This window comes from Homarus americanus, unplaced genomic scaffold, assembly GCF_018991925.1.
Source record: "Homarus americanus isolate GMGI-L3 unplaced genomic scaffold, GMGI_Hamer_2.0 scaffold37678, whole genome shotgun sequence".
Classification (NCBI taxonomy): domain Eukaryota; kingdom Metazoa; phylum Arthropoda; class Malacostraca; order Decapoda; family Nephropidae; genus Homarus; species Homarus americanus.
In genome coordinates, this window is record NW_024725520.1 from 376,891 (window position 1) to 396,128 (window position 19,238).

General features: G+C 40.0%; 1 protein-coding gene across 2 annotated transcripts in view; it reads left to right on the plus strand.

The window, feature by feature from the left end:
* LOC121865167 (galactose-3-O-sulfotransferase 4-like) overlaps nt 1-19,238 on the plus strand; it is an 84,048-nt gene that overhangs the window by 23,538 nt on the left and 41,272 nt on the right. Inside the window, exon 1 of one of the 2 annotated variants that reach the window (XM_042364475.1) lies at nt 7,351-7,385. The exons of the other annotated variant lie outside the window; for it this stretch is intronic. Coding sequence (XP_042220409.1) covers nt 7,356-7,385 — 30 coding nt within the window. The 5' untranslated portion in view covers nt 7,351-7,355. Of the gene's footprint in view, nt 1-7,350; nt 7,386-19,238 lie in introns of those variants that run through there. 2 annotated transcript variants of the gene reach the window in all.

Consider the following 19,238-nt stretch of genomic DNA (forward strand, 5'->3'; position numbering starts at 1 on the left):
AGAAAAAGATTAAAGCGGTACACCCAGAGAAACTACTACTGGTGTCTGAGATATAAAAGATAAGTTTGTTATCAATTTAATTTATGTAAGGTGGACAACAAGTTCCTGAAATAGTGGGCCAACAGCCCTTATACGGCTGTTTTAGTAGTCAAAGTGCGCGCGCGTGCGCTGGTGTGTGTGTGTAACAATAATAATGATAATAATAATAATATTATTATTATTATTATTATTATTATCAGTATTATTATTAACAGTTTATTGACGCCAGCAGCCATGAGTGATACATATACTGTATAATATAGAATGACCATGGGGAGGGTCAATAACAAGGAATTTCAACACAATTTTAGTATAAAAGTGGGATTGGCAAGGAGTGAACACACACGTAAGTTATTTATGAGTTGTTGATGATCTTTACAATGGTTGGGACTAGGCTGTTCTTATAGTGATCAGGACGTGGTCGTATGGGCTGGATGCGGGTGTATAGTGAACGAGTAATCGCAGGTGGCAGCAGAAGACGGTGCCGAGGATGGAGCTTCGTCCTACATATGAGATTAAGATGATCAAGCAGAGTGGAGAGGGTCAGTGAACTGAGCCCCTCTTATATGTGGTGTAAGAAGGGAGAGAATAGTCTGATACGCCGTCTTGTGCACAACGAAAACTCTTAGAGTCTACGAGTTAAATCAAGGAAGATAACTATCCATGACAGGCAGCAGAAGTAAATTTATATATAAAACAGTTGACCCTTGAAAACAGACTTGTAGACGATATATTACAATAGTCAAACTAAGAACATAAGGTTACGTGATTACAAACTTCATGATAGTATATTACTGGCCGATCTGGTTTACCATTAAATGTAAACCAAATATCTCAGATAAACGAAAGCATGTGAATGATATAAACTTATAATTGGTTAGGTATCTCTCAGTGAAGAATGCAGAACTTGTCACATTATAAACATGTCGCGTTAATGCATATTTTTCTCACATTTCCGATACTGTATATTATAGTGTTACCCAATGTTGGTTGTTCCAGAGAGGAGGAAATGTAACAAGGTGGTGAGGTGTAAGGCTGTTAAATGAGAAGGAGGAGGAGGAGGTGTGAGGCGTATCATTGAGGAGGGAGTGAAGGTGAGGTGTGAAGCTGTTAAGTGAGGTGAAGGTCATACTAACTGAGCTACCTACAAGTGTATTAAGTGCCAAGTATACACTCCAGGCCTACGAAGAAACAAAGAACTCTGTGAGACATGACTCACCCCAAACAATAGCAGCATTCTTTTTTTATTATTATTAAAGTCAGCTTAGGTGGACAAAATTAGTGAAGGATCGACCCTGCATGATACTTAAAGCGACATGAATCTCCCAAAACGCTATTTTTCTCGACTCTGCTTCAGCAACTTGTAATAAAGATATTCTAGGAGATGTTTACTGGACTATATTGTGCATTATTAATTTGTTGGCGTAACATTAACTAACATTACCTCTTGCTGCAGTATAGTATTATTCAGACGCTATAATTAAGCCGTAACATGTAAAAATTAGGAGAAATAATTACGCCTACTTGTACAGTAATTATAAGACATTCTGTCCTCATTAAGAGCCAGTAAATGTTATTAACACGACGTAATGTCATTAAAACAGAACTGAGAACAGTCATCCTAGATTATGGATGGTTTTCAAGGACAGAATGTGGGGTGATCACTCCGGGGCTTCCACCATCCATGTCTCTACCTGCCTCAACTAGTCTGTGTGAGCCTGGCCGGACAGTCTCACCATTGCCATATCACCGTTGATGGCTCGTCACCTCGCCTCACTACAATATTTATTTTATCAATAAAGTCTCGTATGTGATTAACGTCCGGGAGAAAGTTTTGGATTTGTATGTAATTATTTATGGATCACGTGAATATTAGGCATCCCAGGTCATTACACCTGGTGATTAAACACCCTAACGCTACCTGGAGGGTTAGGTTAGGTTACGTTATGCAACGCTAGGTTAATCTTTAGGTGAAAAAAGCCGGAATGCCAAATCTTCATGTGATCAAATATTCCAGTGAAAAAGTCATAAACGTGGATCTACCATCTTGAGAGTCGGTCGGTTTACTTGAAACATTGTGTAAACAAGGAGGCGGCGGTGTACTGTCTCGCAGCGGCTCTCAAATGTAACGCACTGTTTACCGTGACTGGGACGGAGGGTGACGGTAACTAGACATTTGTGCCTGGCTTTCATTCAATTCCACAATGATTATTTAGAAGGCCTCTTTCTGAGTCTGCCCAGTGATTGTTCAATTGTCGGCACTATCTCTCATGGCAAGATAGCTGATATATATATATATATATATATATATATATATATATATATATATATATATATATATATATATATATATATATATATATATATAGTTAATGTACAAGTACGGTTTGTATAGATTTTTCAAAGATCTATGTCTCAGTGGATACTGTTGTATAACCGCTCGGGTACCGATAACTTGTGCCTCATAAAGTCACAAGTGTGTTTAATGAAGGTTAGAGTTCTGAGAATGTGTGGATTTTGTATCCCTGGAAGAATGGAAGCCACTCTCTTGTTGTCTCGTCTGAGCTGATGCGGGAACACAGGGCAACACAAGACAGGGGATGAGGGGGGACCTCCATAATGCATTTGGCTCAAGTCGTTACATCATCCCCTGGAATATATTCTGATCTGACAGTTCAAAGACCTTGGCTTAAAGCCGAATGTCCTCTGACCTGGAACTTTGACCTCTGAAAGATCTCGACGAAACAGGGGATATTTGTGGGTCTAACATTTCACAGACACACTGGAACTTTACAGTATGTGACAGTCTGGGAACTTAGACCTCTCTCAGCACTGAACATATTGTGTAAGCTTCCATAAACTTCCTCTGATGCGGTTAAATTATTAGATCATTCTCATTTCTGTTCCGAGATGTTTCTTCAGACATTTCTCACCCAAAATAGATGCACACTTCCTTAGCTACTATTCACATCTACCCCCACGGAGGCGGAGGAGACGGAGGGGGGGGGGGGTGTACTCTTACTGGTTGATTGGTTTATCCTTCTATTGTAGTTCCCAACAAAATGAAACCGACATCCGTTCTTGTTTTTTTTCACCCGAGAAACATTGAAGTAGAAAAAGTTTGTACCCTGGTTTAATTACACCAAGAGACTTTCATTATTTCATTCGCCTTTGTTTGTCTGGGTTTGATTGACTCTTAAATTTCTGCCTTAAAGGTCAAACCATACACATGTTGGAGCATAATTGTTCAATTTTACCAATTATCATAGTTTTAATAACTTTTACAATCATGGGCTTTCTTCCCGTCTAACGCTCTTTTTTTTTACGTGCCCCACACAACAGTAGCTCAATAATGTCGACCGTTTTGACCAACCACTGTCAGAATCATCAAAATGCCACAAAAAACAATAATAATGTTTAGGAAAGTCCATAATGTATTTTGTTCATGACCTCGGGTGTATTGTCAAAATAAAATAATATTTGTTTGGCGCTCTCAGATGGTACACCAATATTTCATCTCTGGTTTTACAGACTATATCGGAAGTTCTGTTTCAGATTATCTTAAAGGAAGCTTAAATTCAACTTTACAACCGGAAATGGAGATCGGTCAATGTCGTTCTTTAACTAAAAGGCAGAATATGTCGCATGAACTTTACCCCGTGACCTCTACCGAGTGTTTTATTTCACTCAGAATCAATAATTTTCCAGCCTTGATTCCAGGAAGGAAGCCTGAGACAACGAACCCCCAGACAACGAACCCCCAGACAACGAACCCTCAGACAACGAACCCCCAGACAACGAACCCCAGGAAAACAATATAGTCATGCCATCGTCGGCTTTTATTATCTTTATTAAACATTTCACTATCTCAATAAGTGGTGGTAATAAGGAATGGTTTTTGAAGTGTGTAAGGGTGTAAATGTGTAGGGATGTAAGTGTGCCATGGGTCAGTGTATAATATTGCAAGTGTGTAAGGGTGTAAGTAATTGGTGTGTATGTACAGGTGTAAGTATGTACTGGCTAACAAAGTACTTGGGTTCATACAAAGGAGTGTTAGTTACAAGACTAGCGAGGTTGTTCTAAAATTATATCTTGCGCTTGTGAGACCTCACTTGTATTACGCAGTTCAATTCTGGTTTGCCAATAGAGTCGTGGATGAGTGGAACAAGTTACCAAACATCATCACTAACTCGAACACGCTGGATAGCTTCAAACATATTGTAGGTTGGATGGATATATGAGCGATAGGGGTTGGGTGTAAACGGGACTGCCCAGTATGGGCCAGAGGCCCGCTGCAGTTTCCTCCATTATTATGTTCTTATGTTCTCAGGTGTAAGTATGTACAGGTGTATGTTGAAGGGGTAAGTATGTAATGTTGTAAGTGTGTGGATTGGTATAAGTGTGTAATATTGTAAGTGTGTTGGGGTGTAAGTGTGTAGAGTGTGTCCATGGGTTTAAGTGTGTAGAGGTGTCGGTGAGTAGAGTGTGTGTGTGTGTGTGTGTGTGTGTGAGAGAGAAACACCTTGATAGCCGTACAGTACAACACACAGACTCACCATCACTCCCTCTCACACACCTCGCTGTTTATATCTACATTTGTTAGCAAATATTAAATCATATAACGATAATTTATGTAAATGTATGAGAGAGGTATTAAAAGATTATATCCTCTCACACTCACACACACACACACACACACACACACACACACACACACACACACACACACACTGTGCATCGTCCAAAAGAGAAGAGGTGTGTCAGTGGTGGGCAGTGTACTGTAGCCAGCTATATCCCTGATGGTCTATGGGTGACGCGCCTCACCTGTTCTCGCTAAAACTATTAAATACCTGTAGTGGTGATTAATTATGCACCCCTCCACCTCATCAATTATTCACCCTCCGTCCACCGTCAGCCAGTTTAAACACGTGTTCGCTCTTGGTTGGTCTCAGGGCCCCTGGTTGACCTCGAGTGGCTGTCCCTTGGAGCTGTAACTATAGTACCCGTCGGAGGAGAGTTGAAGGTCGTCCTCAGGCTTTTGCTTGTGTACATGAGTGTGTGAACCTTAACACACACCTACCCTAACCTAACCTAACCTTAACACACACCTAACCTAACCTAACCTAACCTAACCTAACCTAAAATATAACTTAACCTAACCCGGCCTAACCTAACCTGACCCAAACAAACCTAATCTAACCTCACCTCCCTATAGCGTTCTGTGAATATATGTTGTAATCTTACCCACATAAAGCTGAAAAACGTCTAAGCTTATTATTAAAGTATTTGTTTTTTTATGACCAAGTTACCTTAATGTGGAGGTAAATTTTATTGAGGTCGAGACACAGAGCCATCTAGTGACTCCTTCATGAACTATCCCCATCAACACGTGTGGTTACCTTGCTTTACATTACTTTACTTTTTCATGCAACAAATTGTTATTGACTCTTCTTGACGTTTAGGAAAATGGAAGTCTTTTATAAGTAACAGGTAAGGCTTATATAGTAGTATTATATAAGTAATAAGTAACAGACAAGGCATATATTGCAGTATTGTATAAGTAATAATAAAGAACATGAAGGAACAAGTAAGAGTCGTATTAAAATATTCTCAGTGTCAATCATCACTGTTTGTATTTTAATCTGAAGGTAAACGTTAAGATTTATAGCGGCTGTCGTGATCACACTTAATGTAATGTTATTAAAGTGTGTTGGGTGGAATTAGACCTAAATACAGTGAGTAATTATCTTATAGGGGCTAATGGTAAATGTTTAAAGTAATCACAATACGATTTTTGGTGTGTGTGTGTGTGTGTGTGTGTGTGTGTGTGTGTGTGTGTGTGTGTGTTGGGGGGGGTGGATGTTATAATTCCCTGAACTGGTCTTTGAATATGTATTGTATAAAAACAGGTGTGTAAGGGAGTTACATCCTTCCAACACATACACACACATGTAAGATTATTCTCTCCCCTTCCTACTCCACATATCAAGAAGCTCTCAACACACTGACCCTCTCGGCTCTTTCTGACCATCACCACGACCTCATCTGCAAATTTTGTAAGAAGCTTCTGCACCATCCTCGACACCGGCTCCTACTACCACCCGAGATCCCTCGTCCGAGATATGCTGTTCGACACCACAACCGCATCCAGCCCATACGAGCATGAACTGATCGCTATAAGAACAGCCCAGTCCCAACCATTGTAAAAATTATCAATAACTTGTAATCAACCAGTGTATTCACTCCCGGTCAATCTTACTTTTCGCACTGTCACTATGTTGAAATGCCCTGTAGTTTGAGCTTCTCCCCACCTAATTATTATATATTATATTTGTATCTCTTATGTTACTTGTATATTATTTGTAAATCAAGAGACCCATTCCCCAATTATGCAACTGTATATTTTCAGCCTTCCGGCTGCCATGCTCTTTCAATAAACCGTTAATTATTATTAGTATTAGAATCATTATTATTATTACACACACACACAGTTACTGCACCACGTGGCCTACGTGATCTCACACAGTATGGCAAGAGACCAGCCCGGGCCATCAGCTGCAAACTATAATAATTTGTATGTTAATTTCATATTCCTTCTCCTTTTAGTCATGAAAGCTTTTGTTAAACGACCCAGCTACCCCATGTCTTCGGGCTGCAGAATTTTCCAATAAACCGTCAATTATTATTATTATTATTATTATTATTATTATTATTATTATTATTATTAAACACACATAAGGGTCTCGTGCCAACATTGAACCCTTGACCTGATCCCTTAAAGAACGTGTCCAGTCGTTATGTGTTCAGGATTATGTTGGTGTGTCACGCGCTGAAAGCCAAGCACGTTACTACAGGAAGAGATACGCACGCACTGGTATCTCCCTCCCGGCCGTGACTCACCCACCACCTAGGAGGGAGGAAGTATATTTTTCTAGGCGGAGTATCACCATGTATGCGTTTGGTGTTGTTTGAGGCTGACAGTGTCGTGTGCTACTGTTGGCGACGCATTATCAGGGAGGGAGAGAAGTGATACAAGACTAATGAACACAGTAGATAAGTGACCACCTTCATAATATTATTTTCATTAAAGAGTGAGCAGAAAGATGTGTTGATTAAGTAGTGTTGTTCTTTGGCGTAACATCATAATAATATGTTGATGTAAACCTTAGACTTCCCTTTTCACTGTTTCGAAATGTTTCATTGTAGCCATGTTAAAAAAAATACATTAAAGATTTATATTTAAAGGGTAAGGACTTGGAGGTGAACTTCAGTAACCTTGACTGACTTTTCATCTACTCCCTCTACAGGCAGGACTAATGGCCGAGACTCGTCACAAGTTAGACCAGGTAACACAAAATTCATGACTGCACGTTTATATCTCTAACATCCTCCTCTGACCATCCCACAATGGGTGGTGATAGACTGCCTGTAGCCACGGAACATATCAACATGCAGTACTCGCTTATGTTGACTATTAATTAACCAGGTTGCCCCGTACATCACCTGCTCAAAATGACATACCAACTCTATTCCTATCAGCATGACCTTACGAGGGTGTTATCTCGCGTAGGGTCATCCTGGGCCTCAGTCACGGCGGTGTTCTAAGAGGACCTCCACGTGTTGGGAGTACCGCTGAGTCATGTTAATAAAATGTGAAGGAAGACAAATCAGACACCTGGTAAATATCTCCTGCTAAATGTATCAGTTGATTGAGGGAAATTATATGTTTATCCACATTATACAAACTCGTTAAGCTGTAAGTGACTAAAACATTGTTCTCTGAGGCCAAGTGCAATGACAACCACCCTAGCGCGTGACAACCACCCAAGCACATGACAACCACCCAAGCACATGACAACCACCCAAGCACATGACAACCACCCAAGTGCATGACAACCACCCTAGGACATGACAACCACCCTAGGACATGACAACCACCCTAGCACATGACAACCACCCTAGCTCATAACAACCATCCTAGCTCTTAACAACAACCACCCAATCGCATGACAACCACCCAATCGCATGACAACCACCCAATCGCATGACAACCATCCCTAGTCAGATTTTGTACCATTAATACTGACTGTCCTGCCCGTTACCCACGCCTTAATCCAATTTAGAATTTCACCTCCAGTGCCATGTGCTTCCACACTCCTTATTAATATTTAGTGAGGGACACTTACCATAGTCGTGTCTATCGTCCACAGGTTCGAAAATGCTTAAAAGTTATGAGAATTAATTTGTCAGTCAAGAACGCCCTCTGGTAAAGCCATGCTGAGTCGTTAATCAACTTATGTTTTTCAAGGTGATTTTGAATTGAATTTGTAACTGTTGCCTGTTTTAATAGTATGGTAAAAGAGGTCGCCTGAGGCCAACTAAGTTCTTACTTGATCTAGATCTTCTCCACCAGTCTCCATCGTCAACAGTAAGTTGTCCTGAATTTGACTGTATTGCCTCAGTCTTTTCACTTGAGTTAGTTTGATATATTAAGAAAAACCCTGTACTGTAGGGTTGATCTTCGCTACAATAAGTTCATGGTTCCTCTTTCCTTTTCTTATATCTCTCTTGACTCTTCGGGTTAATTCATTAAAACAATATTAAAGGTGAACGTCTCCCTGTTTGATTCTTCTGTAGGTTTATGTCTTTTTTTGCCAGTGATATTGTTTAAGTAATTATTTACGTCATTATTATTTGGACTTAGTTGTTTATACGGTATATTTAGGTCTTGGGCTCCAAGCAACACACTAATTAACCCTGGCGGTGGCCAGAATAAAGGGAAAAATTCCAGAAATCGTATCGGAAGGGTTAAATGTTATGATATTCTTCCACAGAGCATCAGGCCAGCCTGTGAGTCTGTGCTCACTTCTGGTGATGTCATATCAATTACAGAGGTCAAGGCACACTATTTAAACTCTCTCTCTCTCTCTCTCTCTCTCTCTCTCTCTCTCTCTCTCTCTCTCTCTCTATATATATATATATATATATATATATATATATATATATATATATATATATATATATATATATATATATATGAGAGAGAGAAAGAACCTTCAGTGTGTGTGTGTGTGAGAGAGAGCACACAGGGTGGTGTAAAGCGTCCAATGTGGCAGCATTATGTTAATTTTAATGCAAGCACTGCTTGCTTCCTCTCGCTTTCAGCTACCCCGCTGGCTAGCCCTGTGGCGGACAGGGAAGCAACTTGCATAAGTCTTCTCCTGCAGTACACAGCCTCGTCACCATCAAGACTCCTGCTGTGCCTCCTCGTGGCACACACGGTAACTGGGTGCCTCGTGGGCCCAGGCTAGACATGCAGGGGATTTCAGCAGCAGTGGGCCCCAGAGGGACGCGCAAGGCCCACTGGCACGTGGACACGTTCTGGCGCCTACCAACCACTATCCCGCTGCCTTGGGATTAACCTTGGTAGGTATAAAGGTGACGGGTAAACCCCGAACTAAACAAGAGCCCCTTCATCGGGCAGACATACTTACAGACCTCCAACAAGACCCCAATGGCGGTATACAGTAGGCGGAAGAGGTGACCACCGTGGAAGCCCAACGACTACACCAGCGGATGAAGGCAATGCAAGGCGGACAGGCTACAAAGGCGAAACCCAACAAACTGGGCTATCGACAATCCATTGCAGCTCTCCCTCTCCCCAGTCGTTGCAACTACCTGCACCTCTAGATCAAGAAAATGGAGTGCCAAGATGTGTAGTTGCAGTCTGCACTCCTGCCTCACCACAGAAATCAACTCACGTGCAGCCATCATCCAACTCATCACACTTTTTATCATCGTCAAAACCCCTATACCCCCAAAAGTCCTATGGTGACAGACGAATGGCGATGGGGACAGGCAGAGATGACTGCCGGGAGTCTAGTCACAACTCTTCACATGGGCGGCACAGATAAGATGGTCGTTTATGCACTGGGGTCTAGGCAGCAGTACAATCCGGTCCTGTCTGTGCAACTAAGCAGCCCTTTCCAGGAGCCACTCTGCTCACACCACATAGGGAGGGGGCTAGAAAAGGTGCCCTAAACATAGGCTGCCTAAAGAACCCACCTGACTGGGCAACCGCACCCAATAAGGTCATCCTTATGCGGTCGAAAACATAATCACAATCACAGCTCAAAGAAAAGACAAACTAAACAACCTCTTATGGTCGTTGCATGGAATGTCAGGACCCTTCTGGATACTGGCACAAATGAGCATCCCGAAAGAAGAAGCGCCCTTGTGGCAAAAGATCTGGCTAGGTATAACATCGACATAGTGAGGTAGGCGGCAGTACCTGGAAGGTCTTGTATGACATCAATAGGCTTTGGTCATACCTGTACAACATATTTTGAGGAACAAAACATCAAGCTTCCTGACTATAACATAAGAGCCAGCAATATTAGTCGTAAAAGAGACCAAAACAGATTTGTTCACCAAGGTACAGTAGCAACTACACGTAAACAAACATACATTCAGCCAAACATACACCAAACAAATGGTTCATTTAAAAAGAAAATCAGTAACCATTTATAACCCAAATAAACGTCAACCTTAGATATTAATGTCTCATCACTCCTATAAGTTCCTCGAAAAATTTAAATTTGCAGAAATAATGGTCACTGTAAACGGTGAGGCTATCTACTGCAGACTTACGGCGGGCTTAATAACCTTCCATTATACTATTTTCGTCTCAAAGGCAACCGTAATTGGCCTCCAGATTTTACGCTGATCCCATAATTAGGTTTCAAGTTAAAGAGGGAACGAGGTGTGTTAGTGACGAGGCTGAAGCCTGTGCCACCATGAGTCTTACAGGTACAGTACATGTATACCCAGTACCTGTGCCGCCATGAGTCTTATAGGTACAGTACATGTATACCCAGTACCTGTGCCGCCATGAGTCTTACAGGTACAGTACATGTATACCCAGTACCTGTGCCGCCATGAGTCTATAGGTACAGTACATGTATACCCAGTACCTGTGCCGCCATGAGTCTTACAGGTACAGTACATGTATACCCAGTACCTGTGCCGCCATGAGTCTATAGGTACAGTACATGTATACCCAGTACCTATGCCGCCATGAGTCTTACAGGTATACATGTAGACTAAGACCTTTCACACACACACACACACACACACACACACACACACTTTAGTATCATATTTTGGCCCAACAAAAATGTATTGTTCAAGCAGTGATCATTCTAACACATGTCTCTCCTGTCAGTTTATAATTGAGGTAAAACATGTTAACACAATTACCCTTAACACATCTTAATGGATCAATGTATAAGCTTAAACACATCATCACTCCCACACGGAGATGTTTATACGAGTATCTTGGGGGCCTCATACTGACGCTCACAACGACTACAAAATAAAACACATACATTATCGTCCTTCGCAACTTATTATCTCAATTATTCGTGTAGTATTAAGTACATAAATATGAAACTAGGTAATCATTATAATTATTTGCGTGTGTGTTCTCTTAGGGTCAGAATGATCCAATTATAAGGAGGTCACTGTTGATTATTCACTTGCTGGCATTAGTAACTCATTGTAGCGTGAGGCTGAGTTGAGTTACCTGACACTCAACAAACAAGTGAGTTTACCTGGTGCGACAGTCTCATCAAGGCGGTGAACAAAGTCAGGAAAAATAAGGATAGTAAAAGAAAATTATCCTCGTAAATATTCAGGATCGTAAGATGTAAAGTGACAGTTACCTGAAGGTTGTAGGTTTCCCCCAGGTAATGAGAGGGGTAAACTACACACACACACACACACACACACACACACACACACACTCTCTCTCTCTCTCTCTCTCTCTCTCTCTCTCTCTCTCTCTCTCTCTCTTCATCTAGTATTTCCTCGTGTTTTTTTTCTGGATGTTTTATGTCGTAGTTACAGTTCCTTGTTCCCGGCAGAAATAATCTCCTAAGGTCCTACTCGTGTGTCTTTTCTCCTTCATGCCTCTGCGTCGTCTTATAGCACACGTCCTCCCAAGGGTGTGTGGGGAGCTTATTTCACCTAATGATTAAAACACTATAACGCTACCTACGATGGGAGGGGGGGGGGGTTGTTAGGTTACCTGTAGTTGGGTTATGTTGAGATAGTTAGCGTTAGGGTGATTAATCTTATGGTGAAATAAACTGAGGGTGAATTTCAGGTCATCTCAATTTGGCCTGCATGCAATCACCATGACTCACCCTGTCAGTGTTGTTTTTCAGTACAGTATATTATTTGACTTTCCAAACTCACTTCAAACACCTATCAACTTATTTCTCTCAGCTGATTTTCTTTTCGTGGCTGTCCTGTGTGTTTACATTTTGACGAATGTTTTGAGATTATCGACCTTTATAGTTTAGTTATTTATCAACCTATGAGCTTTCTTTTGTTTTGGTCAAGGTCATGTTTAATTCTACCCTTTTGCTTGCTTCATTTAGCCCCTTTAAATGTGTCCATATGTCTGTGAGTTAATTACGATGACATCAACACATTAACGGTGATTAAGATATTTAGGAATGTACTGTATGTTGGACACTGGTTATAGAGAGAAGAGTGAGGCGCGACCCATCAACACCCTACTGCAACTTTTAAAAATGATTACTTAGTAAGGTAAAGGTATAGGTGTATAGCAGCTGGCGTGTGCATTTACATTATCGCCACACGGTCACGAATAGTCTACGTGGCCCCACACCAGCCCCACCAGCCCACTGTACTCCGGGTTAAGGAAGGATGAGGAAGCTAGACCTCGCGCAGAATGAAAATATGTGCATAGTTTTAGAATGTCCCGTTAAATATCAAGTATGTGAATGATGTATTGATGTAGTATCTTCACTTCACAAGGACGAGAAAAGTAAGATGAATAAATCAGATACTTTAGCTAACTGTGACGCAGAGGAAGAATTTGGTATTAAGACGTGAAAGGTCACAAAGAAAGAAGTTATATCTATAGAAGCTCTGGCACCGTGTAGCAGAGGTGAACATTATGATGCCACTCTAACACGGTATGAACTCACTAGCCCAAAATGATGGTCGTCGTATTAGGAAAGAAGGAAGGTGTTTTGTTGACCGACAATATTAAAATATGGTTGAGCTTAAGTTACACATACCTCAGGTACTAGGGAGCCGGAACTGGTGTAGCAGATAGGAAATAGATGTTGTGTTCCTTAAGGCGCTCACACACACACACACACACACACACACACACACACACACACACACACACACACACACGCACCCGAACATTACGGAATTTATTGTCCTAAAGTTGGCGAGTTGAGGAATGACGGAATATCAGATATCGATGAACAGATAATTTTGATATCGAATCATGTGAACATTAATGACATACTCAATAGCACAAGTTCACTTCCCTCAAGAATTTAACGATCAGATGTCACGTATGACTTCATGTACGTGAGAGTGAAGTCCTGTTACCTTATGTTAACTGTAGTGTATAGTTTGTGATCATTTAACTGCCTTAGATTAATTAATAATATATCAGACAAGGACCTCACCTTTGTCATGGCTATATGTATGTCACTGGGGTCAAAGGTCAGTGTTTCATTGTTGGATAAAATTGGTTTTTGCCATGTTGGGGAGCTCGGGGTTGGGTGGGGGGTGGGGGGTGGGGGGGGTTACTGTTGGCTTCAGTATAGATAAACAGGGTCCGAAAATGGCAATGTTTGTGGGGTGCGTTAAGAGTGTGTTGTGAGTGAATGTAGAGTGTGTGAATTTGTTGTGAGTGAATTTAGAGTGTGTGAGTGTATTAAGAGTGTGTAAAGTGTATTGTGAGTACGTAAAGTTGAGTGTGTTACGAAGTATTTAGTGTGTGTGTGTTACGGTTATGTAGAGTGCATAATTATATTAAGTGTGTTACGGGTATGTAGAGTGCGTAAGTATACTGAGTGTGTTACGGTTATTGATAGTGCGTAAGTATATAGAATGTGTTAAGAGTATGTAGAGTGTGTGACTGCTTTAAGAGTGCGTGTAGAGTGGGTAGAAAAAGGGTCCCTCCCTGGTGGGTTAAAAACGAAGTATCCTCAGTGGTACACGACGCCTTCATTGATGCTAGTTCAATGCGTGTGAATAATGTAGTGGTGTGGTAGTGTTGCAGGAGGCTTGTAGAGACACCTTATACCGCTACTGTGGGGGAACCTGGGTGTTGTGGTGGTGGTGTTGTGGTAGTGGTGTTGGGTGTACTGTGGTAGCTTTATGGTGGTGTTGGTGTGTTGCTATAGTGTTGGTCTGTTATTGTTGTGGTAATGTTAGGTAGTAAAATAATATACAATAACTCTTGAATAGAGACATTTTGATTAGAGAACGAGCTTCCCAAGGTTGACATTGTTACCCCATGATGACACACACACACACACACACACACACACACACAGATACACAGATACACAGCTAACTATACTTACATTTAAAAGAAGCAAAGATAAATCAAAGTACCGTCCTCATATTTAAGGGTTGGCGACCACAGTCCTCCGCACTAAACGTTCTTGGACTGTTTTTATCAATCCTCTAAAGTTTTGTATCTCTCTGAAGACCCATTTCTTAATTCCATTCACCCATCCTCAGTCTCTGCCTTCCCCTGGCCCTCCTACCCCCAACTTGGCCCATTAATATTTATGTTATCCCTTCATCCCTATTTATACGACCAAATTATCTACATTTTCTTTTTCAAGTATTTCTCTTTAAGTTTTTGCTAACTTTAGTACTTCTTCATTTGTTTTTAGTCAGTGTAACTTATTCGTAATCTTCGCCTATCACATTACATTGCAAAGGCCGCCTCCAACCTCTTTCTGGGGCCTGGTGACAGTATCCACGCTTCTGACCCATACAGCAGTCCTGACCCTATATAGCCTTTCATATTGATATTAATGACCCCCTTTTTATTTATATATTCTTTTAGATTATTAAATACAGTTATTGCTTGACTTCTTCTCGTTTTGATTTCCTCCGTACATCTATCATCACAACTGTTACTTCCCTAATACACAAAATTTCCCCCTTGTTTAAGTTCCCTGTTGCATACCGTCGTATTTACTTTTGGATTTATTTTTCATTTGGAAACATCCATTACTTTCATCTTTTCAGCATTAACTCTTAACCCATGTTTTTCACTTTTGTCCACTTATCTGCTAACGAGTTTTTGTGACGCCTCTTCACTATCCATAAAAGCAGTATCATCTACTGTACATAGCATATATTTCATATTACTTAATCATGAGATTTTATTACGTCATTGTCACTTATAACTTCTCTCATTAAGAATTCGGAATATATATTATACAATGTTGGAGACAGAACACATTCTTGTCTTACTCCCTGTCTAATTGTGAACCAATTAGTGGGTTCAATATTTACTTACACTGCAGCCTCCTGTTGCCAGTAAAGATATTTTTTAGAATTCTAACATCTCCTTCATTAACGCCTATTTTTTCCAAGATCTCTACATTTTTATTGCACTTTATCTTTTCAAAGCTTTTTTATTTTTTTTAATCAACAAAGCAGTTATACAAATTTCTTTGGACGGGGGTATAGTGGAAGAACGGGATCACCTTAGGAGTTAACTGGACATACTCTAAAATAAGCTCACAAAAATAATTTTTTTTACATTAAATGAAACCCATACAAAGCAGCCAAGTGTATGGACCTTTATTCAACAGGGTAAAAATGTGAATAATTAATGAGAGTGTCAGAGGTTGACTAAATTAGTGAAGGAGAAGAGAAAAACACATAAGCATCTTTTTATATGTAAGGAATGAAGAAGGTAAAGTACAAGTATATTAAGAAGGTTTCTAAAAATAATCTGCCGGGCTTGACAACTGCAATCTTAACTTGGTGAATAGCGTCTCCTGTCTGGGTCACATTGTAACTGACGAGTCATGATGACCAAATTGATTAACATACAATTTCTTTCAGTTGTGTAGATTTCCCGAGGATACACTCACTGTTCAGCTTAATGTAAAGGATGGAGACCTAACAACACTCTCACTGCTACACTAAGGCAAAGTGAAGCATACTTACTCCCACAGAGGGCCACACAGTGTTACCTTTGTCTGCTTACCCGTCTGTCTTTCCGTCCGTTCGTCCCGAAAAGTTAATTAATGTGCAATTTTAATCGAATTGACTTCAAACTTAGGAGACAGTTATGTACAGACACACATAGTGGCTGAGAGTTCCGACTCGGTAAACATTAAGGTCGTGGCTGAAGGTGGGAGTATCGCTACACATATTTTATCATGACTTATCCTCTGATTAATTATTAGTCATCATTCGACAAAGTGCTTGCTATAAAAGTAAAGTCGACATCAAAGGCAGAGGTTATAGGAAGGTTAAAGGTCAGAACATTGGATTGTGACACTTGTATAATAATTATTGTTGCTAATAACCACGAGACACGGGGAGCAAAGGCGAATTCAAATTGCTGAGTCAAAGGTTAGAGGCCAACTACTAAACACTCTTCTCTCTGTCCAGCCACTCAACGGAAAACTTTTCAGCGTGTTTTATGTCATAAACTTCAGATTGAATAATATATTTTCAACGTCAACGCAATTATTATTAATGTAATCTTCAATATGTATGTAACATCAGGTGTGAACATCGTCCTGTCTGATAACACACCTGTGATGATGGTGTTAATGTGCAATTCTGCTCATGTAAGTACAGTAGTATCAGATGCACGATAGTAACAATGCTGCCAGCACAGAGGTCCACAGAAACACAGATGCTATTGCCAGCTAACGTAACCACCAAATCTCGTTTTTCCTTCAAGATGTTGGTACGGGAACACATTTCAGTGTCTAGGGCCAGTGAGACTGATTTCTTGTTCATGAAATCAATAGTATTGGAGCCAAGAACACTAGAATTCAATAGGAATAATACCAAGTTGTCACGTGAAACAAAAATGTATGCCGATCACTGGTAGACATACAGTATGGTGCCTGCAGAACCTGACACAATGCTGACTGCCGTGGTGGAAGCACAGTGCCTCATTAACATGACTGGTCAGGCCTACACAATCTTCACCAATGACCAACAACTGACATGGGTATATACAGATCGGTTCCACAACTTCATTCCTTGATCACATGGCATTAATGCTTTCCCTGATGAATTTCGCTGAAGCATTAAGTAAATTGATGGCACATGCCGGGATTTAGAACATTCTACTGGCAGCGTTTGGTAGTGTGGCAAAGATGTTGTCTGGAAAGAACTCTCCTAGAACATTCGAGCACTGTGTATGATGACTGAAGATCGTACACGAGGTACCGTCGTTGATATGGAGGCCAGTTAGTCTTTCTGAATTAATGCTGATATTTGATGGCAGCAAATATGTCTTGTTCTATGTTCTGTGACTGTCATGGTGTGGAGGAATGTCTCGGAGACCAAACAAGACAGTTGCTGCCAAGGACACTGGTGAAGCATCATGATTGATATTGTTCTTATTATGAACATGGATAATTTCTCACAATTTGGTTTACTAACATATCAATTTCCAGTAGCTTCAATGAAAAGTATTTTCATACTCTGTATAGTTTTTTGTCCTCAAAAAATATTGAAGCTGGAAGTATGGCCTTCTCGTTCAAATCTCAAATAATGACCCAGAATCATTAACAATGGTTATCAACTTGAAATTCAATTCAGAATAATAGTTTTTTTTTATGTGCAAAATTATTCCTTGGCCATGAAACTATAGTATTTGTCACCGAGGTCACGCCTCTTTGTCAATTTACAGCCAAGAAATAACCACTATTGAGCTTTGGCCACAGTCATTTGGAGTTGTTTTTCGTAAAGGGTGACAGAGTAGCATCAAACGGATTTGTGATCAGTACTATCTGTTGTATCAGACAACAAAAAAACATTGTAAGTACTCTATTACACACTTAAGGTCCCATTCAATCACCAGACTACAAAAAATGCCTTTTTCCATCATTCCATTCAATGAAAATAAAGACGTATTTATGGAAGTCAATTCTACATGTTTCCGGCCTAACATTTTATTCTTCTTTTACGGCAAACACATTTTACTTGTTGACTTTAGGCATTTAGAAAATCATTTTTTTGAACAATATTTTACTCCTTAAGAAGAAGTCAAGACTTACGGACACCATTACTTGTCAGTCTTTCCTGGAAGTATTGTTTAATCTTTGTAGTAACATAAACGATTTTACTCTGACTTACAGTTATTAAAAATATATAAATTCATTTATGGGAGACAGTTTAACCATCACGTACAGGTGCACATATAGTCTGGGTGTCACTGCCTGGTAATATTGAATACGGTTGTCCCTTCGTCTAAAGTACAGGTCGGTGTTGAGCGGGACCGTCCGTGTCAACAGAGGCATTACTGGGAGGTTTGCGCGGCCCAGGTGAAGCAAGAGGGGCTCAAGGTACACCTGCTACCTGGGAACCTCCACACCTTATCTCAATGACTGTCTTGACTATCTGTAGCTACTATCTATATGTTATGTTTAGTGTGGATTCTGAGATATTATTATTATTATTATTATTATTATTATTATTATTATTATTATTATTATTATTATTCATACATCTGTGATACGAAGTGAAATTGTACGAGTATATTTATTTTTTCATATATACATCATAAAATTAAAAAAAAAATACAAATTATTTGGTAACTGGTAAATATTTATATGTTTTAAGATAACACTGACCCTCCATAATAAAAGACATTTCACTCCCTCAAAAATATTATACTTGTATGATCTGTGACCCTATTTTATAGTCAATAAAACTTGGCTTATAGATAGGCATATAAATAAAAGTGGATCACCTGAAGATTAGCCCCACAAAAGGCTCACCTATAGATTTACTTAACCCAACTAAAGTTTCACCACCACAAAGCTACCTTGAAGATAATCCTTAAGTGAAGGTGAACATGCGAACATAAGAATGGGGGAAACTGCAGCGGGCCTAGTGCCAATACAAGTACTGTACCTTGTTAGCCTTATTCGTTTTTTTTTTCTTTTTTTTTATAGAGATTAGCCCACCCGGGCACAGGTCACTGACCCACATCGGGGCCTGGGAGGCGAAAATGTAATAATAATAATAATAATTTATAGCAAATAAATGTTATAATTATAAAAAATAATAAAATAATAATAATAATAATAATAATCTAATAATAATAATAATAATAATAATAATAATAATAATAATAA